Genomic DNA, 26,099 nt, shown 5'->3' on the forward strand with positions numbered 1-26,099 from the left:
TCTCCCCAAAAAGAGATTCCACACCTTTTCATGATGATCTAACAAATCCCGCCCAGTGAGAACGTTCTTCCTAATTTCTCATCTAGAGCAGCTTTACCTACTAGGTCCTGTAGCCACCCTTTGATCATTTTCCTGGATGACCTGCAACACTCCTCAACTGCCTACATTATGAGTGTTAGGGGTGGGAATCTGGGGTCTTTGTTACATTATGAGTGTTAGGGGTGGGTCTGTCCCCTCCTCTGGATTTTCTGCTTTTTTTCTCATTGCCCCTCGCACACTGGTGGACACAGGACAATGGTGTTATGATGAGAATGCAGCAAAAGATTGTGCAGTTACTGGGGAGAAAGGGTTTTGTTGTGAGCAGATTTCTGCCTCCCCCAATACCTTATACATACAAGAATCCTAACACAGGAGACTATGACCTTATGGTGACGTGACATAACCATAGATTTATCATTACATCCATCTACACCATTACAAAAACCTGTATTTATCAAGCACTGACAATGCCCGAATGCTGTTTTTAAGTACTTCCCACACGTTGCCCTATATACTGAAAACAAACCAAGAAAGTAGGTACTATTTTTATCCCCATTTTACAGGTGAACAGACAGGCTCAGACAGGTAATGTAGCAGGTGGCAGAGGGAGGATCAGAGTCTAGGCAGACCAATTCCATTGCTTTAGCACCTAAACCCTGGGCTTTACTACACTTGCAACTCTGACTTCAGCTGGACCTTCCACCCTGCCCACAGATTTAGCTTGCCAGAAATAAAAACTCATTTTCAAGTGGTGGGCAGCCCCCTTTAGTTAAGATGCTGGCACAACTTGACACAATTGCTAATGCTCACAGCTACCCTGAGAATAGTTCCCACTTTGCAGAGAAGTTCACTAACTCCCTTGAGCTCACAGTGAAGAGTGGGAGGCAGGGCTGGATAGGGCTTGAGTATGTGGACTTTAGACTCAGGCTTCTGGGTTTAACTCTCACCTGCCACTTACTATCTGTGTGGCCTTTGGCAAGTTATTTAGCCTCTCTGTGCCTTGGTCTCCTTGTGTATGAAGTGGGGCCTCAGAGGCTATTATGAAGATTAAATGAGTTACTGCAGATAAAACATTTGATACCATGAGTGCCCAAAAGTAACAGAGCTAGAATTTTATTCCAAGTCTCTCTGCCGTCAAAAACGACACTTTTCCTACTACTTTATACTGCTTCCTACATACTGAGAAGAAAAACTACACATGAGAGGAAAAAAGACTAAGATGGTCCACCCAAGTGGTGAAAGCAATGGCATTTGAATGGCGGGAATATGGGGTAACATTTTCTTCTTTCTAGTTTTTAAGTTATCTTCCAAGTTCCCTTTAGTGAGTTTCCACAATGAAGACCAGAAATATATCCTGACAGTCTCCACATTCGTCATATTTAGCGCCAAATTGCTCCTCTCTCCCCTTTCTCTCCTGGTCTCATTGTCCCTGCCACTTTGGAGTTATCTTTGCCCTCTGCCTTTCCTTGGGCTTTCCCTGCAAACATCTAGCTGGCTCCTGGGTACTGACAGTCTCTCTAGTGTTGGGTCACACCTATCCCTTCTGTCTACTGCCATTGCTGTCCTTGCTGTGAGCTCTGTGCCAGCTTCCAGATGAACTCCAGGCCACCTTGCACGCTGCGTGAGGTTGCCTCCGCCAGCCTTGCCTTCATCTGCCCTTTACCTGTTTAGACCCTTAGTGACCGCCCCCCCCCCCCCATAGCCTCTCTGGCAGTGTGCACAGAGCCAGCTGTCCCCTGGATGGATTCATAAAGTACACCTTGTAGAGAAGCAAAGAGTGTTAAACCTGTTGAGGGGCTTAGCTAAAGGTGTTCCCCTTACATATAGGAAACTGAGCTCAGAGGCTTGTCCTTGATTTGTTCAGAGACACAGAGCTAATGTGTAGCAGAGGGCCACATGCAGACTTAAGGTCTTTAACTGCCAACCTTGTGCCCTTTCCATGATTCTGCCATGCCTTCCTGCAAAGCATTTCCAGATGATATGGTTTTCTAATTGTTTATTGCAGGCCCAAGAGGAGCTGTCTGGGTAAGTTAGCTCTTTTGTTAGACCATGTGGCTCACCCTCCCTCTGTGAGCTTGGAGAAGAGTAGGCCTGGGTTTATGCTACTGACTTCATTCTTATGTGCCATATCACCGGTACCAACCATTACTCTTAGGATTGGGTGCTTTGGTGAGAATATTCAGTCCTCCACACCACTGCTAGAAAAGGAACGCTGACTACCTTGTCTCAGATGGTGATCTGGTGGTTTCTATCAGTAGGTGTGGTGGGTCGTCTACAATGATGGCCAGCAAAGGTGGTAGACCCTACTTCAGCTTCCCGTATATGCACACTGCTCCTCCCACCAAGAGGTGGCATCTGTGTTCCCTTCCCTTTGAATCTGTAACTTGCTTTGACCAACAGGACATGCAGAAGTGGTACCCTGTGACTTCCGGGCTGTAGCCACACGGCTTGCATTTTTCCCTCTTAGAACCAGTTGTGACACAAAGAAGCTTGACTCCCCTGCAGGAGCGAGAGGCTACCTGAAGAGAGCAAGCCCCTGGAGGATGTGAGACAATGAAGGAAGAGAGAGAGGAGTACAGCTATCTTGAAGCCACCCCAGGTGAGTAGCTGTGTGAAGCCATCTTCTATCCTTAACCTCAGTCCAGCTGCCCCTCAGAGACTGGCTGCACCTGCCAAGCCCTGCCCAAGATGCAGAACTGGGAGTAAATAAATGGCTATGTTTGTTTTACGTCTTTGTATTTTGGGGTGGTTTGTTATGTGGCAATAATAACTGAAATGGAAGAATAATATATTTACAGATTAAATTTTGGTTTTAATTATTTAGTGATCATAAACAATACATTTTATTTTATTTTATTTTATTTTTTGGTGACAAAACCCAGGAACGAATAAACAATAAATTTTAGAAATAAATTTCCATTTTAATTATCTAAGTCAAAGCCCATGAATTCTCTTGATAATGTAGAACCAATAATTTTTGGTAAGGAATTTTGGGGAAAGTAATGCAATACTTTTCAGGGTGAGGCCACTGTGATTGGTTCAATCTTTATTTAAGGGAGACAGATCTTCTTGGATATTACTACAGCCTTAAAGAGGCATTTTAATTTTTTTTAATGTTTATTCATTTCTGAGAGATAGAGACAGAGTGCAAGCTGGTGGGGTGGGTGTGCAGAGAGAGAGGTAGACACAGAATCCAAAGCAGGCTCCAGGCTCTGAGCTGTCAGCACAGAGCCTGATGCGGGGCTCGAACTCACGAACCGTGAGATCATGACCTGAGCCGGAGTCAGATGCTTAACCGACTGAGCCACCCAGGCGCCTCTTAAAGGGGCATTTAAAAAGAATTATACTAATGCAAAAATGCCCACACGGTATTCCAGTGTGACTTCTAAATTGCCACCAGTTGTCTAGCCCTTCTGGTTTTCATGCCCTGTGTCATCTTTTCCCCTTGAGGGTGGCTGGGCCTAGTAACTGACTTCTGATGAATAGAAAACAGCAAAAGTCATGGCATGTCACTTCCTAGATTAGGGTACAAAAAGACTGTGACTTCTACCTTGCTTGCCTGCCACCTTCCTCTCATGCCCTGGTTCTAGCGAAAGGTAGCTGCCATGTGGCGAGGAGTCCTCTAGAGGTCCTTGTGGCAAGGGATTAATGTCTCTGAGCAACAGCCCTTGCCAGCACCTGACTTGCAGCCTTCTGAGAATCCCTTACCCAGAGGAGCCAGCCAAGCCGCCTGCTGAAACAGTGATATAATAAATACTTAATGTTTTGGGGTGCCTGGGTGGCTCAGTCGGTTGAGCGTCCGACTTCAGCTCAGGTCATGATCTCACAGTCCGTGAGTTCGAGCCCCGTGTCGGGCTCTGTGCTGACAGCTCAGAGCCTGGAGCCTGTTTCAGATTCTGTGGCTCCCTCTCCCTCTGACCCTCCCCCGTTCATGCTCTGTCTCTCTCTGTCTCAAAAATAAATAAAAAAACATTAAAAAAATTAAAAAATAAAATAAAATAAATAAATACTTAATGTTTTAAGCTGTAAAATTTTGGGATAATTTGTTATGCAGCTTTATATGACTAACGTATTCGTTAACTGAAAAAAATAGGATATCAAACTATAAACAGTTTCTTTGGTACAACTTTTTAGAGAGCTAATATGACCATAAATGTCAAACTCCCCTAAAATTTTACACACCCTTGTAGCCCCACCTCTAGAAATTTCTTTTAAGGGAAAAGAAAAATCATGGAATGCTAACAAAGGAATAGTTACAGGGATGTTCAGAACAGTACTATTTATAATGGCAAAAAACTGGTAGCAATCCATATATCTAATGATAGGGGATTAACTGTATCATGGAATTGTTGCTAATGGAAGAGGTTGGAATCCATTAGTGAGTCTTGAAAACAAACTGACTTGCTGTTAGCATTTGAAAAAATAAAAATGAAATAGAGTTAAAAATATCCAAATAAAGGTAAGTTTCTCTTCATAAGAAAATTTTCATTTCAGCAATCCCTATCAAAATAACACCAGAATTCTTCACAGAGCTGGAACAAAGAATCCTAAAATTTGCTTGGAACTGGAAAAGACCATGAATAGTCAAAGCAATCCTGAAAAAGAAAACCAAAGCTGGAGGCATCATAATTCCAAACTTCAAGCTCTATTACAAAGCTGTAATCATCAAGACAGTATTGTACTGGCACAAAAACAGACACATAGTTCAATAGAACAGAATAGAAAACCCAGAAATGGACCCACAAATGTGTGGCCAACTAATCTTTGACAAAGCAGGAAGGAATATCCAATGGAAAAAAGACAGTCTCTTCAGCAAATGGTGTTGGGAAAACTGGACAGTGACCTGCAGAAGAATGAACCTGGACCACTTTCTTACAACATACACAAAAATAAACTCAAAATGGACAAAAGACCTAAACCGAAGACAGGAAGCCATCAAAAATCCTAGAGGAGAAAACAGGCAACAACCTCCCTGACCTCAGCTGCAGCAACTTCTTACTTGACATGTCTCCAGAGGGAAGGGAAACAAAAGCAAAAATAAACTATTGGGACCTAATCAACATAAAAATCTTCTTCACAGTGAAGGAAACAATCAACAAAACTAAAAGACAACCTACAGAATGGGAGAAGATATTTGTACATGAAATATCAGATAAAGGGTTAGTATCCAAAATCTATCAAGAACTTATCAAACTCAACACCCTAAAAACAAATCGTCCAGTGAAGAAATGGGCAGAAGACATGAATAGACACTTCTCCAAAGAAGACATCCAGATGGCTAACAGACACATGAAAAAATGCTCAACATCACTCACCATCAGGGAAATACAAATCAGAACCACAAAGAGATACCACCTTACGCCTGTCAGAATGGCTAACATGAACAACTCAGGCAACAACAGATGTTGGCGAGGATGTGGAGAAAGAGGATCTCTTTCGCATCGTTGGTGGGAATGCAAACTGGTGCAGCCACTCTGGAAAACAGTATGGCAGTTCCTGAAAAATTTTAAATAAAACTACCCTATGACCCAGCAATTGCACTACTAGGTACTTATCCAAAGGATACAGGAATGCTGTTTTGATGGGGCACATGCACCCCAATGTTTATAGCAGCACAATCAGTGGTAGCCAAAGTATGGAAAGAGCCCAAATGTCCATTGATGGATGAATGGATAAAGAAGATGTGGCATATATATACAAGGGAGTATTACTCGGCAATCAAAAAGAATGAAATTTTGCCATTTACAACTATGTGGATGGAACTAGTGGGTATTGCGCTAAGTGAAATAAATCAGTCAGAGAAAGACAAATATAATATGATTTCACTCATGTGGAACTTAAGATACAAAACAGATGAACATAAAGGGAAGGGAAGCAATAATATAAACACAGGGAGGGGGACAAACCATAAGAGACTCTTAAATACAGAGAATGAACAGAGGATTGCTGGAGGGGTTGTGAGTGGGGGGATGGGCTAAATAGGCAAGTAGCATTAAGGAGGACACTTGTGGGGATGAGCATTGAGTGTTATTTGTAAGTGATGAATCACTAAATTCTATTCCTGAAATCATTATTACACTATATTTAACTAACTTGGATGTAAATTTAAAAAATAATAATAATAAAAAGAAAATTTTCATTTCATGTTTATATATGTATGCATTATGATATTAAATTAATTTCTTACTTTGAGTCGTCGTCTACAATTTTTTTTATGGCCCAAATTTTGAAAAAGTCTGCAGATTTAAAAAAAGATATGTACAAAACTACTTAATAAAAGTATTCAAAAGATATAAAATTATAAAATGGCTTGCATATGTTACAAAATGATCTAATTTCATGGAAATCCAAAACAAGCAAAGCTCTATGAAAAAGGAAAAATAAACATACCAAACAGATCATTTATACTTTTCTTCTTTATCTATATTTAAAAATTTTCTACAATGAACATGTCATCTTTAAACATATTTCTTGAATAATAATAATAGTTTTTAAAGTTTCCCAAATAATTATATATTGTATATTAGCATTTTCTTAACTATGTTACATGTGCACAGAAAAAAGACTAGAAGAAGTTTGCCAGAATGTCAAACTTTCAAAGTTTGCCAGAAGTTAGCAGTCATGGTTTTATGTGGTGGGATTGTGAGGAATTTTTAATGTTTTAGAAAATTTGGAAATGTTGGGGCACTTGGCTGGCTCAGTCAGAGGACCATGCGACTCTCAATCTCAGGGTTGTGAGTTCGAGCCCCATGTTAGGTGTAGAGATTATTTAAAAATAAAATCTAAAAAAAAGAAAAGAAAAGAGAATTTAGAAACTTTTCTAAAATGAACATGTTTTTCTTCCATAATAAATTTTTTTTTTTTTTTTTTAGTTAAGTAATCTCTACACCCAGCATGGGACTCGAATTCATGACCCCGAGATCAAGAGTCATGTGTTATACTGACTAAGCAGCCAGGTCCCCCTATAAATAAAAATGTTTGGGGCGCCTGGGTGGCGTAGTCGGTTAAGCGTCCGACTTCAGCCAGGTCACGATCTCGCGGTCCGTGAGTTCGAGCCCCGCGTCAGGCTCTGGGCTGATGGCTCAGAGCCTGGAGCCTGTTTCCGTTTCTGTGTCTCCCTCTCTCTCTGCCCCTCGCCCGTTCATGCTGTGTGTCTCTCTGTCCCAAAAATAAATAAACGTTGAAAAAAAATTTAAAAAAAATGTTTAATAAGAGGAGGAAGAGAAAAGACATTTAAAAACAGCCTAGTTCTTTTTGTTTTTTAAGTTTATTTATTTTGAGGAGGCGGAGAGTGAGTGTGGGGGAGAGGCAGAGAGAGGGGGAGAGACAGAATCCCAAGCACTCTCCGTTCTCTCAACACATAGCCCAACATAGGGCTCAATCCCAGGAACCATGAAATCGTGACCTGAGCCAAAACCGAGTCAGCTGCTTAACTGACTGAGCCACCCAGGAGCCCCAAGAAGAGCATAGTTCTGATGATATCTTCCTGTTGCCCATTTTATACCCCCCACTGGATTTAGGGTAGGCCAGGGAAGCAAGGCAGACACCCTCACCTCTGCCCAGGGCAGCACCCTCTTTGTTTACCCACCCTGATGTGGCCCTGCTGTCCTTGTGGTTTTTTCTTTCCATGTTATCTTGGGGCATGATTCCCTTTTCTCAGGCAAACTAATTGATGCATGGTGATGCTCATAGGGCAGTGAGCTGTGTGTGAATGCAAAAATGGAAGAATGTCAGTAAGGAGCCTTACACATAAATAATGGGCATAACTCATTTGTGTGCCATTGAGCCTCGCAGGAGTCATGCCGCATGCTCTTGCAAAATCTCCACAACCTCCAGTTTACAGATGAGGAAATAGGCTCACAGAGGCTCCATGCATGAACCTGTCTGTGTCGCAGTGTAGGTGTCTATGAAGTTTGCATATTTTGTGTCCCCAATCCATCACCAAGTTCTATTAACTAGGATCCCCTAAATAGCTTTCCAATCTGTCCCTTTATACCCTTTTCACCACCAACAACACTACCTCCTCCAGTTAAGCCCTACAGCAGTGGCCTCCTAACCGATCTCCTTCAGGCTTTTTGCACTCTCTGATTCTCCGTCTTTTGGAAATTTAAATTTGAACATGTCAGCCTACCCCACCACTATTACGTAAGATTTTGTTGTGACTTCCAGTACTCTTAGGATAAAGACAAAATTCCTTAATGTGGATTACAGAGCCCTGTGTAGATACCTCTACCCACTCTGCCTCATGACTCACGATTTCCTCCCTCCTCTCTCTGTTCTAGCCCCACTGGCCTTTTAGTCCTTGTACTCGACATCTCCCTCCTGCCACAGAACCTTTGCATTTGCCCTGCCTTCTGCCAGATCCATTCCTGCTGGTCCCTGTGCCTAGTTAACTCCTATTCATCCTTAAGAACTCAGTTCAAAATGCTACCACTTGCTAGGTCACACCCTCAATATAGCACCTTTTACCTTCTTTTCCAGATAACTAAATACAGTTGCAACTTTACATTTGATTAGTTGATGAATATTTGTTTATTTTTACACTAAACTGTTAAGTTCCATGAAGGCAGGGACTGTGTTTCTTTGGATCACCAATCTCCAGTACTGAGCATAACACTTGGCCTGCTAGATGAGCTCATAAAATCTTTGTTATTAAGTGACTAGGTTAATGAACAAAACTCGTTGAGTCTTCTGATCTGGTTCCTTTTCCTGAAAGGGCTCCCAAACTCTTCAAGAAGATAGGATGGAGGAACTATCATAATAATGCTTGCCATTGTTATGTGTAACAGGTCATCAAAGTAACAGCTGAGTCTACAGGCTGCATATTAGAGGCCCCCCTACCACTCATTTCCACCCTCTTCCAAAGAGGCTCAGGAGGGAAGCCACTGTGGAGAAATCCCTGGGCCACCCTTTGGCAGACGTGAAGCCTGGAGCCTCACCAGGAAGGCAGGGAGAGTGACGAGGCAAAGGAAGGGAATGGATGTTTACTAAGAAGGGACTCTGTTTTGGACATCATGTTTACATCTATCAACTCATTTATTCCTCCCCCAAAGCCCCATGTTGCAGATGAGAAAATAGACTCAAAGAGGTTGTGAAATGTGAGGGTTATAAAACCAATGCAGGGCAAAAAACTGAGTTTGAACTCACATCTGGCAGTCTTCCTCTAAAGTCTGGGCTTTTTCAGGCTATTTTCCTGGGCTCCAGCCCTCAAATACCTCCCCCACTCTGTCATCTTAGAGCCCCAAAGTTTTTCATCATTAAAGACTCATCTATTGGCCTTTATCTATAGCTCTCTTTACTCAGTGTATGGTGGTTGAAATCGATACCCTGGAAACAGAAACTCAACATTGTAAAGGCAACTACTGTGAGACCTAAAAAGAAATATATAAACAAGATCCTGTGTTGAACTCGAGTTGGAAGAGACGAGTCTGGTCTCAGGATGGAGGTAAAACTGCCACCCGGTTGCCCCCAGCCCGACTCCTGCTGTCACTGCCACCGCCAGGAGGAGGGCCATGATCTAAAGGAACAAGAGGAGTTGAGAAAACTGTTTATTGGTGGTTTGAGCTTTGAAACTACAGATGATAGTTTATGAGAACGTTTTGAAAAATGGGACACACTTACAGATTGTGTGGTGATGAGAGACCCCCAAACAAAACGTTCCAGGGGTTTTGGTTTTGTGACTTACTCTTGCGTGGAAGAGGTGGATGCAGCCATGTGTGCTTGACCACACAAGGGTGATGGACGTGCAGTGGAACCAAAGAGAGCTGTTTCTGGAGAGGATTCTGCAAAGCCTGGTGCCCATCTAACTATGAAGAAAAATTTCGTTGGTGGTATTAAAGAAGATACAGAAGAATACAATTTGAGAGACTGCTTTGAAAAGTATGGCAAGATGGAAACCATAGAAGTTATGGAGGACAGGCAGAGTGGAAAAAAGAGAGGATTTGCTTTTGTAACTTTTGATGATCATGATACAGTTGATAAAATTGTTCAGAAATACCATCACTATTAATGGGCGTAATTGTGAAGTGGAAAAGGCCCTTTCCAAACAAGATCCAGTCTGCTGGATCACAAAGAGGTCGTGGAGGTGGATCTGGCAACTTTATGGGTCGTGGAGGAAACTTTGGTGGAAGAGGAGGCTACGGTGGAGGTGGTGGCAGCAGAGGTAGATATGGAGGAGGTGATGGTGGATATAATGGATTTGGAGGTGATGGTGGCAACTGTGGTGGTGGTCCTGGTTATAGTAGCAGAGGAGGCTATGGTGGTGGTGGACCAGGATATGGAAACCAAGGCAGTGGGTATGATGGTGGTGGTGGAGGATATGATGGTTACAATGAAGGAGGAAATTTTGGAGGTGGTAACTATGGTGGTCGTGGGAACTATAATGATTTTGGAAATTATAGTGGACAACAGCAACCAAGCTGAGCACCCATGAAAGGGGGCAGTTTTGGTGGAAGAAGGTCGGGCAGTCCCTATGGTGGTGGTTATGGATCTGGTGGTGGAAGTGGTGGATATGGTAGCAGGAGGTTCTAAAAATTTTCAGAAGAAAAGGGCTACAGTTCTTAGCAGGAGAGCGAGCAAGGTGTTGTCAGGAAAGCTGACAGGTTACTTTGAGACAGTCGTCCCAAGTGCATTACAGGAACTGTAAAAATTTGCCACAGAAGGAATGATGCTCCATAGTCAGAAAAGTTCCTGCAGCTTAAACAGGAACCCCTTCTTGTTCAGGACTGTCATAGCCACAGTTGGCAAAAAGTGCAGCTATTGATGAAGGCAATGTAGTGTCAATTACATGTACATTTCTGAGGTCTTCTATCTGTTGTAGCTTTTTCGTTTTCTTTTCGTTACCTGAGGTATATTGCCCTGTAAATTGGGTAGTAATCCCAGGAATAAAAATTAAGGAATTTTTAACTTTTCAATATTTGTGTAGTTCAGTTTTTCTACGTTTTAGTACAGAAATTTTAACAAAATACAGTTTTGAAGGTGTTTAGTTGAGAGTTAATAAGTAAAGAAGAAGGTCATTGTTAATTACTATTTTGAATGAATTTTGCTAACGTTAACTGTGAAGAAACACCTGCTGACTTGCAGTTTAAGGGAATCTATTCTCCGCATTTCCAAACCATGAAATGAATGGACTCTGACATGTGGAGAGAATAGATATTTGTATGTTTGCAATATGTGTTTTAGATAAATACTTGGGCATTTAAATTAGCATATTTGTAAATTTAATAGCATCAAGATTTACCTTCAAATGAAAAAAATCTCAAAATTAAAAAGAAAGAAAAATATCCATATAACAAAAATTGGAATGTGGAAAGTAAACGGGGATGATGAATCTCCCATCATTCATATTGAGGAGACAAGAGATGCTATCTAAAATGGACAAATATATGACATTACACAAAGGGATAATGGTGATTACAGGAGAATTAAAAACAGAAGCTGTTGATGGGATTGCTTCTGGGGAGTAGAGCTGGGGAGAGGAGAGAAACTTTCATTTTTCATTTGTTTGTCCTTCTGAGCTGTTCATCTTTTAAAAAAATTAGTGTTCTTCTGTAACTTTTCTAAAAAGTTTAGAATATTTTTGTTGCAAAAGACTAAACAAACAAACATACCCTTCCTTTAGAATGCAGGTACTGTGTGTTTAAAACTGTTAGTCTTGACACCTGGAGGAGGTAGGTCTTTGGGTTTTCTCTGTGTCAGGAAGGACTTGAGTCTGGGGAGGGTCATGTGATGAAAATATGGCTTCCTAAGCAGTTGCCTCTGGGGAACGGGCATGGGCGAGAAGCTTGATAAATTTACCTTTGCAAGCACAGGGCCAGGCTGACAGAGGAGCACCTCTTCCCCTACATATTTCATAATGCAGCTCGCATTCAGACACACCCAGACACAAGAGGGTACTGACCCTAAGAGGGCCAGAAATAACCATGCCTCGTAACTATCTGCGGTGAGACTCTACCCCTACCAGTGCCACACTCTGAGCAGGACCTCCTACCTGCCTGGGACCCTGCTCCTGCAGGATCCATCTGACGCCAGCTCCTCAGGGCCCAGGTGGATCTAGTCCCAGGAAGATGAGATGCTGAGTGCTCTCTGGTGAGTGTGATTCGGGTCCTGTTCCAGAACTGGCCATAGAGCACTGAATCAGAGCCCTGCACCCCTCAGAACCCAAGGATCCCTTCTTCCTCCTGAGGATTGGCACCCTCTTGACCTTTGCTTATCTGAAATTTATATCACTTTGGGCTACGGCAGCTGCACAAGAGGAGGGCTGGGGCACAGCTCGGGAGTGCCACTCACTGGCAGCTAAGAGCCAGAAGATTGGCATTCCCAGCACCAGAGAAAGTCCTGTTGATCTTTGACCCTCCGCCCCTCCCGGAGACTTGGCCCTCCCTCCTCTTCCTTCCTTTCTTCCCTGCTGGCCTCTCCCTCTGTTCTCCGTCTCCTCACTTCCCTGACACCCTTGCTCTGACTGGCCGTTTTTCCCCAGGTTGTTGCTCACGCCAATCCTTCCATGCTGTCTTCAAGCCCTACTTCCTGCACATCTCCCAGCCCTGATGGGGAGAACCCAAGTAAGAAGGTCCAGTGGACTTCTGGGAGGAGGAGGACGTCATCCACGGACTCAGAGTCAAAGTCCCACCCCGACTTCTCCAAAGTACCCAGGTCCCGGAGACCCAGCCGGCTGACGGTGAAGTATGACCGGGGGCAGCTCCAGCGCTGGCTGGAGATGGAGCTGTGGGTGGACGCGCAGATTCAGGAGCTCTTCCAGGTGAGTGCTACCAGCAGGGTGGGAGGCCACCAGGGGCCTGGGAGAGAGCCTGTTGGGACACCTCAGGAGGAGCCGGAGGGCCAATGTGAGAGAAAGCTGCTCCCAACAAGTGAACGTGGATTTGCAGTCCAGAAACCTGCCTGCCTCTGGTCTGGGCTCTACCTGTAACTCTCTTCAAAATCTGAGCCAGGTCTTTTCACATCCCTGAGACTTAGTTTCCTAATCCACAAGATGAGCCTATCAACGCCTGTCATAGCTCCTTTGTAGGACTTTTGTGAAGCTCAAATGAGATACAAGAGCGATTTTTATTTACTTCATGTCTTGACTTACTCTCATCCTGAACACACATACGTGTCAAGGGCTACATTGTCCAGGACTATAGCTATGTGTAGCTATTTGCCTTTCAATTAATAAAAATTAAATAAAATTAAAGGTTCATTTCCTCAGTCACACTAGCCACATTTCAAGTGCCCAGTAGCCCCACGTGGCTCATGGTTACCACACTGTCAGCACACATGTAGAACATTTCCATCCTCTCAGAACAGACAGCAATGGACTAGAATAAGTCCTTGGCCCTGGCTCTGATGGACTCCCCTCAACTCCACCCTGTGAAAAGGATGGCTTTCTGCCCCTTGTCATGAGAAGTGGCACCTTCCTCCTGAGATAACTAAAAATCGGGATCCTAGAGTAGTCACAACTGCTGCTTCAGCAACAAGGGTAGCATTCTGAACACTTAACTCTGTGTTAGGCACTGCACCCAGCACTTGGCATGCGTTACTCCATTCGGCCCTCCCCACAACCCCCTTCGGTAGCTATGTTTTTACCTCGAAGGAAATGGAAGCCTAAAGATGTTGAGTAACAAGTCCAAGGTCATACAACTAGGAAACCAGGAGACCAGGAGCTGCAGCTGGAGCTCTGCCTGCAGAGCCTGGGCGCTTACTCGGGCAGCTTAGTGGTTCTCCAGCCCTGAAGTACTTCAGAAAAAACCGGATGACCTGACTGCGCCTCAACTGACTTTAAATCTAGGGTGGGCTCCAGGCACTGGTCTTTTAATAAGCCCCACAGTTAATTCTAGCATGTGGCTGGCTGAGAACCACTGCACCAAGCCAGAGACCAGGAGTCTTGTCCACATACCATGGTCCTTTCTTCTTCTGCTTCTGGACTCAGCTCCTATCTTTTGTTTCTGGGGCGGCAAGGGGCTTGTCATTCTTCCGGATAAGGGCTGTGTCAGTGGCCCTGTGATTGGGGGTGGAGGAGAATGATGCATGTGGCCCAGGCTGTCTTGTGAAGCTCACTGGGTCATGTATCAGTTTGGCCCAGGTGTCGACCATGTCCCCTGTGGCATTCTGGGCTCACTTGTTCAGTGTAGGGAGATGCCCTGGAACTGTGAGCAGGAGAGGCACATGTTCTTGGCCTGCTCTGCCCTTGGAGAACACCTCTACTGCCCTTCTATCCTGCTGGCACCCTCCCTTTCTGGAACAGTTTCACTTTCAGATTGTGGTACACTTGCACAAAAAGTCTCATATTTCAGACACCTCAGAGCAAATTTTTCCAGGCACTGGAGAAAGACACTAGACAAAGAACCTGCTTTTGTAAGATCAGTGCAGGGGGGAAAGCTGTACAATAATGAGCTCATCACATTTGAAAGCAGGATACGTGGGAGGACCACTCCCAAGCAATGACCGAAATAAAATACCTGGCCTGCAGTTGCCATGACAATTGTCCAAAGGTGCCAGGTGGCAGTTCCTCTCACAATCCCAGCACTTTTCAGCAGGAAGCATCCAAGTGCCTGGGGAAGCCCCAGGTGGCTGGTCATCTTAGGCAGAGATGGAGGCAACAGTGTTCAGGCTTACCTTGCCCGACTTCTACCCATATAGAGTCTGTCTCCACCCACCAGGCTCTCCTTGACATGCCCACCTTGGATAGAACTGCTGGGAATTATTCCAGGGATGCATCACTACTTGTTTAGTTTGGTTTAATGGGTTCCAACCTTATCTTGTTGGAGGGCCCTGTCTCATCTCACTGGGTATGCACCAGCTCTGTTGTCGTCAGAGGAACCAAGTCTGGGTTCAACAAAACAAACAGACTTGGGGCCCTAGAGCTCCTATTGTCCAGAGGTGGAGTGTGGATTTGGCTTCTAAGGAAGGATGTAAACACTCATGAGTTTGTTCTATTTTAAGGAGACTCTTGGGGCACCTGGGTGGCTCAGTTGGTTACGGACTTTGGCTCAGGTCATGATCTTGCAGTTTGTGGGTTCAAGCCCCATGTTGGGCTCTGTGCTGACATCTAGGGGCCTAGACCCTGCTTCAAATTCTGTGTCGTCCTCTTTCTCTGCTCCTCCCTCCCCCCCCCCCCGCTTTCTCTGAAAAATAAATAAACACTAAAAAAATTTAAGGAGACTTGCCCAACAATATGCGCCCCCCCCAGATCCCACCCAGGATTCCATGTCTCTTTTACGACAAGACTTCTTAAAAGTTTGTCCACACTCACATCCTTTCTTTAAAATGTTTATTTATTTATTTTGAGAGAGAGGGAGAGAAAGTGAGCACACAAGCCTGGAAGGGGCAGAGAGGGAGAGAGAGAGAATCCCGAGTGGGCTTCGTGCTGTCAGCACAGAGCCAGACTTGGGGCTTGGACTCAGAAACTGTGAGATCATGGCCTGAGCCGAGATCAAGAGTCAGATGCCTAACTAACTGAGCCACCCATGTGCCCCCACACTCACATCCTTTACTTACCTTTCCCCTTCCTTTCACTATTCAAACCACTGAAACCTGGCTTCTGTTCCCACCATTCTATTGGGAGCTCTTGCCAAGGTCACCAATCACTGCCTTGGGGCCAAATCTAATGTACACATCAGCAGGGGATACTGTTGACCACTCTAGAGTTTTGAAACATTCTTCCCCACGCCCCCTCCAAAAAGAAACATTCCTTCCCTATAGCTTCTATGACACTATCTTTTCCTGGTGGTAACTGGCTTTTTGATGCCGGCAGCCCTTCTGATTTGGTGACATTTTAAGAAACAATCTGTTAGATTTCCAACTTTAAAAAAGTATTGCTAACAAATATGTGAAACAAACACTTGTTAGCTCATCTCTGAGACTTACTTCATTGCTGGTTCCCATGGCAGAGAGATCAGGAGTACGGGGATGGAACATGGAGTGAAAGTGAGAAAGGAGTCAGATCAGGCAGCATCTGGCAGGAAACCACTTCATGCAATATCGACTTACAGTTTTACCATATTTGTTCATCTCAGCAGGGGTTGTTTGATATATCCACTCATTTCTGAGAATTCAAAAAATACTTTAAGGAAAGAATATTTGGATTATGATATCAGCCCATATTCTCAGCTCCGGACTGCAATGGTAATCTGACTCTCAGTAATATATATGTACCTTATATCCAAAATACGTGTAGTAAATATCATAAGTGATATGAAAAGGTTTTGGGGAGTCAGACTAATACTTTTTTTAGAGGTAGAATTCTAGTAGTTGGAGTGCAGCTTTACTATTCTGCCCCACTCTCCACCTTCTGGAATTCCAAATGCACATGTGTTAGACCACTTGATATCATACCAAGATCACCAAGACTCTTTTGTCTTCTTCCTTCCCCCCCCCCCCCGGGTTTTTTTCTTTCTGTGTTTCATTTTGGCTAGTTTCTGTCTCTGTATCTTCAAGTTCAACTGATCTGTACTTTGGCAACGTCAAATATGCCATTACCTCCATTCATCCAGTAAGTTTTTCATTTAAAATACTGTATTTGTCATCTTTGGATGCTCCACATTTGTTTTTTTTCTCATAGATTTCATTTTTCTCATTAGTATGTTCATGGTTTCTTCATCTGCTAATTCTGTCATGTGTGTGTGTCTACTTCTATTAACTGATATTTCTCCTGGTTATAGGTCATATTTCCTGCTTCTGGTATGACTAGTGATTTTTTTGACTGGATACTGGACATTTTATGAGTTTCATGTTACTGACTGACTGGATTTTTTTTTTCTTCCTTTAAAGCATTGGGCCTTGTTTTAATAGGCAGTTTAGTTACTTGTGGCTCAGTTTGATCCTTCTGAAGCTTATTTTTAAGCTACATTGAGTCTAGAGTATCCTTTAATCTAGAGAATAATTTAACCCCTAGTCAAGTATGGCCCTTCTGAGGTCTCTACTGAATGCCTAAATGATCAGTGATGACTGTCCACTCTGACTGGATGGAACTTGATTTGTCTCCCAGTCCTGTGTGAGGTCTGGGAACTGTTCATCTCTGTGCCTTTGATGCCTCATAGTACCTGGGCTTGTGAGGCTTTATCCTATGAATGTGCATCTTGTGTACAGCAAAGACTCAAGAGAACCTTTATGCAGATTTCTGGAGGTCTCTTTTCATAACATCCTCCTCTCCAGAACTTTGTCTAGCAACTCCCAGCCACCTCAACCCTGAACTCTGATCTCTGTCCTATCAATTTCGCAAGACCACTGTGCTCTCCTTGGGACCTCCCTCTCTGCTCTGTGGTCTGGAAATTGCCTCTAGGAAGAAATACAGGGCAATTACAGAGTTTGTCTCATCTGTTTCCCTTCTCTCTTAGGTAGTCCTGAGCAACCTTTGTCCAATGATTGAAAACAGTGTTCATATATATTCTAGTTTTCTAGTTACTTTAAAAAAAATGTTTATTCTTGACACAGAGAGACAACACCAGTTGGGGAGGGGCAGAGAGAGGAAGACAGAATCCCAAGTAGGCTCAGTGCTGTCAGCACAGAGCCCATTGTGGGACTTGAACCCACGACTATGAGATCACAACCTGAGCGGAAACCAAGAGCCAGACGCTTAACAACTGAGCCACCCAGGCACCCCTAGTTTTCTGGTTACTTATTTTGGGAGAATAAATTCAGTCCCTGTTACTAAGAATAAATATCTGGTTAACTCCCACTCAGCCTTCAGTTCTCAGATTAGAGGTCACTTCCTCCAGGAAGCCTTCTTAAATCCCAGGCTTGGTTATGTTCCCTTTCCATTGTGTTCTCAAAGTATCTCATCAGAGTGCTTATCGCTCTGTATTATAACTGCCATTTCACTTGTCTGTATCCTTCAGGAGACTATAAGCTTTTCAAGGGCAGGGTTATGTCTGTCTGTCTTGCTGTTATGGCCCCAGCACTTATCACAATACTTGGTGCATAGCATGCCCTCAACAAATATGCATTAAATGAATGAAGGATGAACCAGATGAGCTAGAAACCAAGCAAGCAAAAAGGAAAGCCTAGAGCTTAGGGTGTAAGAGCTAACTTAGAACCCTAGCATTATTTATTTTTTAAAAGGCATGCAGGGGTACCTGGGTGGCTCAGTCAGTTGAGCATCCGACTCTTGATTTCGGCTCAGGTCATGATCTCATGGTTTGTGAGATGGAGCCCCACATTGGGCTCTGCACTGAGCACCGGGCCTACTTTGGGTTCTTTCTCTCTCTCTCTCTCTCTCTGCCCCTTCCCCATTCATGGTCTCTCTCTCTCTCTCTGTCTCTCGAAATAAATAAATAAACATTAAAAAAATAAATAATAGGGGCACCTGGGTGGCTCAGTCGGTTAAGCGGCCGACTTCGGCTCAGGTCATGATCTCGTGGTCCGTGAGTTTGAGCCCCGTGTCGGGCTCTGTGCTGACAGCTCAGAGCCTGGAGCCTGTTTCGGATTCTGTGTCTCCCTCTCTCTGACCCTCCCCTGTTCATGCTCTGTCTCTCCCTGTCTCAAAAATAAGAAAATAAAACGTTAAAAAAATTTTTTTTAATAAATAAATAAATAAAAAGGCATGGGAGGACTAAAACTGTTAACAGTGGTTACCTGTTGGCAGTTGGAGGAAGGAGAGGGCAGGTGAGGCTTCTTTTTCCTTTTTCTTAACCTAAAAAAAAAAAAATATATATATATATATATATATATCAACTTTATTGAGGTATAACTGACAGAGAATAAAATTCGAAGTGTACATTGGGATGCACTTTTTCATATGTAACCACTACTACCCCAATCAAGATATGGAACACTTCCATCATCTAAAAAGTCCCACAAATGGGGCGCCTGGGTGGCTCAGTCGGTTGAGCGTCCGACTTCAGCTCAGGTCATGATCTCACAGCTCGTGAGTTTGAGCCCCGCGTCGGGCCCTGTGCTGACAGCCTGGAGCCTGCTTCAGATTCCGTGTCTCCCTCTCTCTCTGCCCCTAACCCGTTCGCATTCTGTCTCTGTCTCTCTCAAAAAAATAAAAAATAAACATTAAAAAAAATTTTTTTAATAAAAAAAAAAGTCCCGCAAATAATGTTAAACAAATTATACAGCTTAAGTACTTATTATATATGTATCTATTTGTCTTCTTGACTGCCTCTAATATGTGGGCTCTTTGAGGACAAGATTTTTGTTTTGTTCACTGAAGCTCCCAAGTTCATAGTGCCAGGTTAATAACAGTAGTCACTGAACATGTATTTGTTGAGTAAATAGATCTTGAAGTATTAAATAATCAGGGGCTCCTGGGTGGCTCAATCGGTTGAGTGTTCAACTCTCATTTTTGGCTTACATCATGATCTCACAGCTTGTGGGCTTGAGCCCTGCATCAGGCTCTGCACTAACAGCATGGAGCCTGCTTGGAATTCTGTCTCTCTTCTCCTCTCTCTGTCTCTTCCCTGCTTGCTCTCTTTCTGTCTCTCTCTGTCTCTGTCTCTCTCTTTCTCAAAAATCAATAAATAAACAACGTCAAAAAGGATTAAATAATCAAAAGGAAAAGGTGAAATTATCAAACCTCTAGAAAATGTAAAGGTGAATATCAAATATTTATTCAAATCCATATGAGAAGAACTTGCTAAGCATTAGAAGAAGGAGAAGGAGAAGAAATGGCAAAACCCAAACTGAAGGGGTGCCTGGGTGGCTCAGTTGGTTAAGTGTCCCACTCTTGACTTCAGGTAAGGTCATGATCCCAGGGTCGTGGGATCAAGCTCCACCTTGGACTCCATGCTAAGTGTGGAGCCTACTTGAGATTCTCTCTCTCGCTCTGCCCCTCTTCCCTGCTTGCATTCTCTCTAAAATAAAATTAAAAAAAAAAATTAAACCCCCAAACTGGAAAAGACGATTAGTTACATTTAGCTATATATAAACATTTAGCTATATGTAAACACATATATTTCCCCAACCCCTTCCTCACACACAAATTTCCATCATATGTAGAATGAACGTGAGGGCTAATCTAGTTTAAAAAAAAAAAAGAGACTTCTTAAATCAGTAAGAAAAAAACTGAACCCAGTAAAAAAATGAATGAGGCAGCAGTTGAAGTGTATTCTGGTGACCCTGGGGGTTTCCAAGACCCTTTCAGAGGGTTCCTGGTTATGTTCATAGTAATATTGAGATGTCATTTGCCTTTTTCACTATGTTGACGTTTGTACTGATAATGCAAAAACAATGGTGACTCTCAGTGTGAATCAAGAAAGTGGCACCACGGGCACCTGGATGGCTCAGTTGGTGGAGCATGCAACTCTTGATCTTGGGGTCATGAATTCGAGCCCCATGTTGGGTGTAGAGAGTAATAAACAAACAAACAAACAAACAGACTTTAAAAAAAAAAGTGGCACCAACCTGTGCTACAAGTCATGTTCTTTATCACCATGCCACTTTCACTTAAGAAAGTCCTGTTGGGGGGCGCCTGGGTGGCGCAGTCGGTTAAGCGTCCGACTTCAGCCAGGTCACGATCTCGCGGTCCGTGAGTTCGAGCCCCGCGTCGGGCTCTGGGCTGATGGCTCAGAGCCTGGAGCCTGTTTCCGATTCTGTGTCTCCCTCTCTCTCTGCCCCTCCCCCGTTCATGCTCTGTCTCTCTCTGTCCTAAAAATAAATAAACGTTGAAAAAAAATTAAAAAAAAAAAAGAAAGTCCTGTTGGGATGAGCACTGGGTGTTGTGTGGAAACCAATTTGACAATACATTTCATATTAAAAAAAAAAGCCCTTGATAAAGCAGTAAAAAATCACAAGTTTATTAAACCTTGGCCATTGAGTTCACATCTCTCTCTCTTTCTCTCTTTAATATTTATTTATTTTTGAGGGACAGAGACAGACCATTAGCAGGGAAGGGGCAGAGAGAGATGGAGAAACTGAATCCAAAGTAGGATCCAGGCTCTGTCTGAGCTGTCACCACAGAGCCTGACACGGTGCTCTAACTCACAGCCGTAAGATCATGACCTTAGCTGAACTCAGACACCTAACCAACTGAGCCACCCAGGCGCCCCACATCTCTTTTTTTTTTAATAGACTTATTAAAATAGACTTATAAAATAAATATGTTTATTTATTTTTGAGAGAGAGAGACAGAGTATGAAGGGGGAGAGAGGGAAACATAGAATCTGAAGCAGGCTCCAGGCTCTGAGCTGTCAGCACAGAGCCCAATGCAGGGCTAGAACTCTTGAACTGTGGGATCATGACCTGAGCTGAAGTCAAGACGCTTAATTGACTAAACCACCCAGGTGCCCCTAGACTTAATTTTTAGAGCAGTTTTAGGTTCACAGGAAGACTGAGCAGAGAGTTCTCATGTTCCCCCTGTCCCCACGCATGCATAGCCTCCCCCATTATCATTCCCCAACTAGAGCAGTGCAATGTTATGGTTGATGAGCCTACATTGACACATTATAATGACCCAAAGTCCATAGCTTGTATTAGGGTTCATTCTTGGTATTGTACATTCTAAGGGTTTGGATGAATGTGTAATGACATGTAGCCACTGTTATAGTATCATACGGAGTATTTTCTCTGTCTTAAAAATCTTCTGTGCTCCACCTATATATCCCACTTTCCCCATTATTCCAACTGATCTTTTTACTGTCTCCATAGTTTTGCATTTCCCAGAATGTTGTATAGTTGGAATCATACAATATGTTTGGCCAAATTCAGATTGGCTTCTTTCACTTATTCCATGTGTTTGCAGTTCGTTTAGTCTTTTCATGGCTTGAAGCTCATTTCTTTTAGTGCTGAATAATAATTCCATCGGCTGGGTGTGCTGTTGATTTATCCATTTACCTATTGAAGGATGTATTGGTTGCTTTCAAATTTTGGCAGTTATGAATAAAGTTGCTATAAACATCTTTATGCAGGTTTTTATATGGATATGTTTCCGGCTCCCTTGGGTAAATACTAAGGAGCTTGATCACTGGATCATATGGTAAAAGTGTGTTTAGTTTTGTAAGAAACTGCCAAAATGTCTTCCCAAGTGGCTGTACTATTTAGCATTCTTACCAGCAATGAATGAAGGTTCCCCTTGTTCCACATCCTCATCAGCATTGTGTTGTCAGCATTTTGGATTTTTTTTGCCAATTTGATAGGTATGTAGTGTATCTCACTGTTGTCTTAATTTGCAATTTCCTACTCACATATTATGTTGAACATCTCATATCCTATTTGCCATTTGCATATATTCTTTGGTGAGCTATCTGTTCATATCTTTTCCGATTTTTCAGTTGGGTTGTTCCTTTCTTACTTTTGAGTTTCAAGAGTTCTTTGTCTATTTTGGACAATAGTCCTTTATCAGATACACCCTTTGCAAATATTTTCTCCCAGTCTGTAGCTTGTCTTCTCATTCCCTTGAGCTTCTTTCATTTTCAATTTTATAAACTCTATTGTTTAAATTATTTCACTGACTATAATAACTTTTGTTTTTTTAAGTTTATTTATTTTGAGAGAGAGAGCACACATGCATGTGTCAGCAGGGGAGGGGCAGAGAGAAAGAGGGAGAGAGAATGCCAAGTAGGGCTCGAACCCATGAACCATGAGACCATGACCTGAGCTGAAATCAAGTGTCACACACTCAATCGACTGAGCCACCCAGGTGCCCCTGACTGTGATAACTTTTAAAGACAGCTTTATTAAGATATGATTCACATACCATACAATCACTCACTTGCAGTGTATACTTCCAATAGTTTTAAGTATCTTTGGGGTTATACAACCACAACTTAATTTTAGGACATTTTATCACCCCAGATAGAAACCCTGTGCCAATTAGCAGTCACACCTCATTCCATACCACCACCACTCCCAACCCTAGGCAACCACTAATCTACTTTGTGTCTCTATGGATTTATCTATTCTGGACATTTCATACAAGTTGAATCATAATATGTGGCCTTTTGTAACTGGTTTCTTTCACTAGCATAATGTTTTCAAGGTTCATCCATGTTGTAGTCTGAATCAATGCTGTGTTCCTTTTATTGTTGAGCAATATTGTATAGCTACATTATATTTTATTTATCCATTCATCAGTTGATGGAGATATGTATTATTTTACCTTTTGGCTATTATGAATAATACTGCTATGAACATTCATGCAAACTTTTGTGTCGACATGTTTTCATTTCTCTTGGGAGTAGACCTAGGAGTAGGATTGCTGGGTCAGGTGACAACTCTATACTTAACATTTTAAAGAACTGCCGGGGAGCCTGGGTGGCTCAGTTGGTTGAATATCCGACTCTTGATTTCGACTCAGGTCATGATCTCACAGTTGTGGGTGTGAACCCTGCTTGATTTTCTAGCTCCTTGGGGCGCCTGGGTGGCTCAGTTGGTTGAGCATCCGACTTCAGCTCAGGTTATGATTTTGCGGTCCATGGGTTCGAGCCCCATGTCGGGCTCTGTGCTGACAGCTTGGAGGCTGGAGCTTGCTTCGGATTCTGTGTCTCCCTCTCTCTCTGACCCTTCCCAGCTCATGCTCTGTCTCTCTCTCAAGAATTAAAAAAATAATTTTTTTAATTAAAAAAAAAAAAAAGATTTTCTAGCTCCTCTCCCTCTGCCCCTGCCTCTTTCTCTCAAAACAAACAAATAAAAAAGAACTGCAAAACTGTTTTCCAAAGCAGCTGTACCATTTTAGATCCTTACCAACAACATGCATACACCTTTGAAATGAAACAGGCACTCTTTTTATTTTTTTTAAATTTAAAAAAAAAATTTTTTTTTTTTTAATTTATTTTTGGGACAGAGAGAGACAGAGCATGAACGGAGGAGGGGCAGAGAGAGAGGGAGACACAGAATCGGAAACAGGCTCCAGGCTCTGAGCCATCAGCCCAGAGCCCGACGCGGGGCTCGAACTCACGGACCGCGAGATCGTGACCTGGCTGAAGTCGGGCGCTCAACCGACTGCGCCACCCAGGCGCCCCTATTTTTTAAAAATTTTTAAAAATATTTATATTTGAGAAAGACAGCACGTGAGCACGGTAGGGGCAGAGGGAGATGGGGGGAGACAGAATCTGAAGCAGGCTCTAGGCTCTGAGCTATCGGCACAGAGCCCGATGTGGGGCTCAAACTCATGAGCCGTGAGATCATGACCTGAGCCGAAGTTGGATGCTCAACCGACTGAGCTACCCAGGTGTCCTGAACAGGCACTCTTTTTAAAGAACCCTAGCCCTGTTTCAGATAGAAGATAGTAGGTATTCAGTAAGTGTTGAATGGCAGAATGAACATGTGGTCTGAGTAAGGTGAGGAGACAGACTGAACATGGAAGTAGGGTAGGAGATGGGTGAGCCCGACAGTAACTTTCACTCCAGCACCAGCTAGCCAGGCCCCTCTGAGCCCCATGTGATTCCCAAACAGGGTCAACCAACTCCTCCTGAGCCTGAGATTGACCTGGAAGCTCTCATGGAACTATCCACAGAGGAACAGAAGACTCACTTGGAGGTAGAATGTGGGCCTGGGGTTGGGGAATGGAAGCTGAGCTTAGAGAGGGAGGAGCCCAGGAACTCAGGTTTTGCCTCCTTGAGTGGCATGGGGAGAACGAGTTCAGAGGAGAGGATTCCTGGGAAGCTGAGTGGAGGCTTGTGGGAAAGTTCTGTGGCTCAGGGACTCACTCTTTGTTCTTTTCCACCAGGCTCTTCTCCAAAACTGCCCCCGCCCCACAGAGGTAAGGGATGCTCTGCTGCTCTGGGGGTAAGCGGGACCTAGAGGGGAGGCAGCTAATGAAGAGGAGTATTTGAGAGGAAGGCTTAGCGCTAGGTCCTTCTCACCTTCCCCAGCTCTGGAGACAGGGGGTCAGGGGAGATTAAGAAGGGCATTGTGGTGGGTGAGCGTGACACCTTTCCTTGATCTCATCCCTGTTTCTCTTTCAGTCTTTTATCTCTGAGCTGCTCAGTCAACTCAAGAAACTCCGGAGACTCAGTCGGCCTCAGAAATAAGCCTTGGGAGACTACCTTCAGCAGCCTTAGCACTGCCAGGCCTGCCCTGAACCTCAGAATCCTGGGCTGAGAGGGAAATGGTCCCCTGGGACAAAGACAAGGAATGTGGAAGATGAGAAGGGACATTTGGATACCTCTTGTGTATGTGTAGCCACAGCTGGTTCCTGTTAGCTAGGCTTTCTGGAAGCCATTCATGGCTGTTGCCCAGTACTTTCCTTGGCAGCCAAGTGGATAAAACCTTTGGGAGCCCCAGCTGAATGGAGTGTGGAGCATATCTGTCCTGAGGGATAGGGGAGGGGAGGGTGAAGTGATATACCAGAAGGCTAGCATCCTGAGTCACCAGATCCATACTTCATTCACCCATCCATCTATCCATCCATCCATCTACATAGGCCTTGAGAATTCAAAGGTGAAGGTCACAGTTCTACTTTAGAGCTCATGATATAGCAAGGCCCAGAGGCCAAGCAGAGGGCACCAGACTAGGACACACAGCATCCTGCATCACCAACAGGAGCCCAAGTGGCAAAGACTAGTTCTGAATCCCATAGGGGAGGTAATAGGGAAAACCTAGTTGGGTCTGCGGAAATCAGAGATAGCTAACCCTCCTCTCTCCCTAAATGATTCAGGAGGCATCAGGCTGAGAACTAACATGAGCTGGCTCCAGCCAGCAGCAGAAAGAGAAAAGGCAGGAGCTAAGTAGAGGCATGTAAAGGGTACAGGTGGAGACTCCAGGAGTCAGCTCAGGAAGGTGTGGCTGGAAACAGACACTAGGTCTGAATGGCAGGCAGGTTGGGACAGGAGCCTGGAGAGGTGGCATCCTTTGGGAGTAAGACAGGAAGCAGGGCATGCATCCACTGTTTGTGCAAGCACTGTCTGAGTGCTAGGGAGGCTGAGGAATCTAAGATGGTGGGGCCTGCGGGCTACAATGGGTTGCCCAGAGCAGGACACATAGTTCAGATCAGTTGAGTGAATATCCATGCCTACTGCATATGAGGTTCCAGGATGGATGGGACTGTTCCTCCTTGGAGAAGCCTGTAGGATAGCCCGACCTTTTTCCTCACTCCACAGGACTGGACTTCTAGTGGAGGTCTTGCTCTTGCCACCTCTCCAGGGGCCCAGGCTCAGAGCCCACAGAGTTCTAGAGGTAAGACATGC

The 26,099-nt window shown here is 43.8% G+C and overlaps 1 protein-coding gene and 1 pseudogene across 2 annotated transcripts in view; both read left to right on the forward strand.

Moving 5' to 3' along the window:
• Nucleotides 1–25,202, forward strand: part of PPP1R14D (protein phosphatase 1 regulatory inhibitor subunit 14D) — a 26,651-nt gene extending 1,449 nt beyond the window's left edge. For both annotated transcript variants that reach the window (XM_043555638.1, XM_043555637.1), the window contains exons 2-6: nt 2,507–2,638; nt 12,518–12,796; nt 24,367–24,450; nt 24,641–24,673; nt 24,879–25,202. In XM_043555638.1, the coding sequence (XP_043411573.1) occupies nt 12,542–12,796; nt 24,367–24,450; nt 24,641–24,673; nt 24,879–24,944 (438 nt within the window). In that variant the 5' untranslated portion in view covers nt 2,507–2,638; nt 12,518–12,541 and the 3' untranslated portion in view covers nt 24,945–25,202. The remainder of the gene's footprint in view (nt 1–2,506; nt 2,639–12,517; nt 12,797–24,366; nt 24,451–24,640; nt 24,674–24,878) is intronic.
• Nucleotides 9,363–10,581, forward strand: LOC122468761 (annotated as a pseudogene).
• Nucleotides 25,203–26,099: the final 897 nt, after the last annotated feature.

Source organism: Prionailurus bengalensis, chromosome B3 (genome assembly GCF_016509475.1).
Source record: "Prionailurus bengalensis isolate Pbe53 chromosome B3, Fcat_Pben_1.1_paternal_pri, whole genome shotgun sequence".
Lineage (NCBI taxonomy): Eukaryota > Metazoa > Chordata > Mammalia > Carnivora > Felidae > Prionailurus > Prionailurus bengalensis.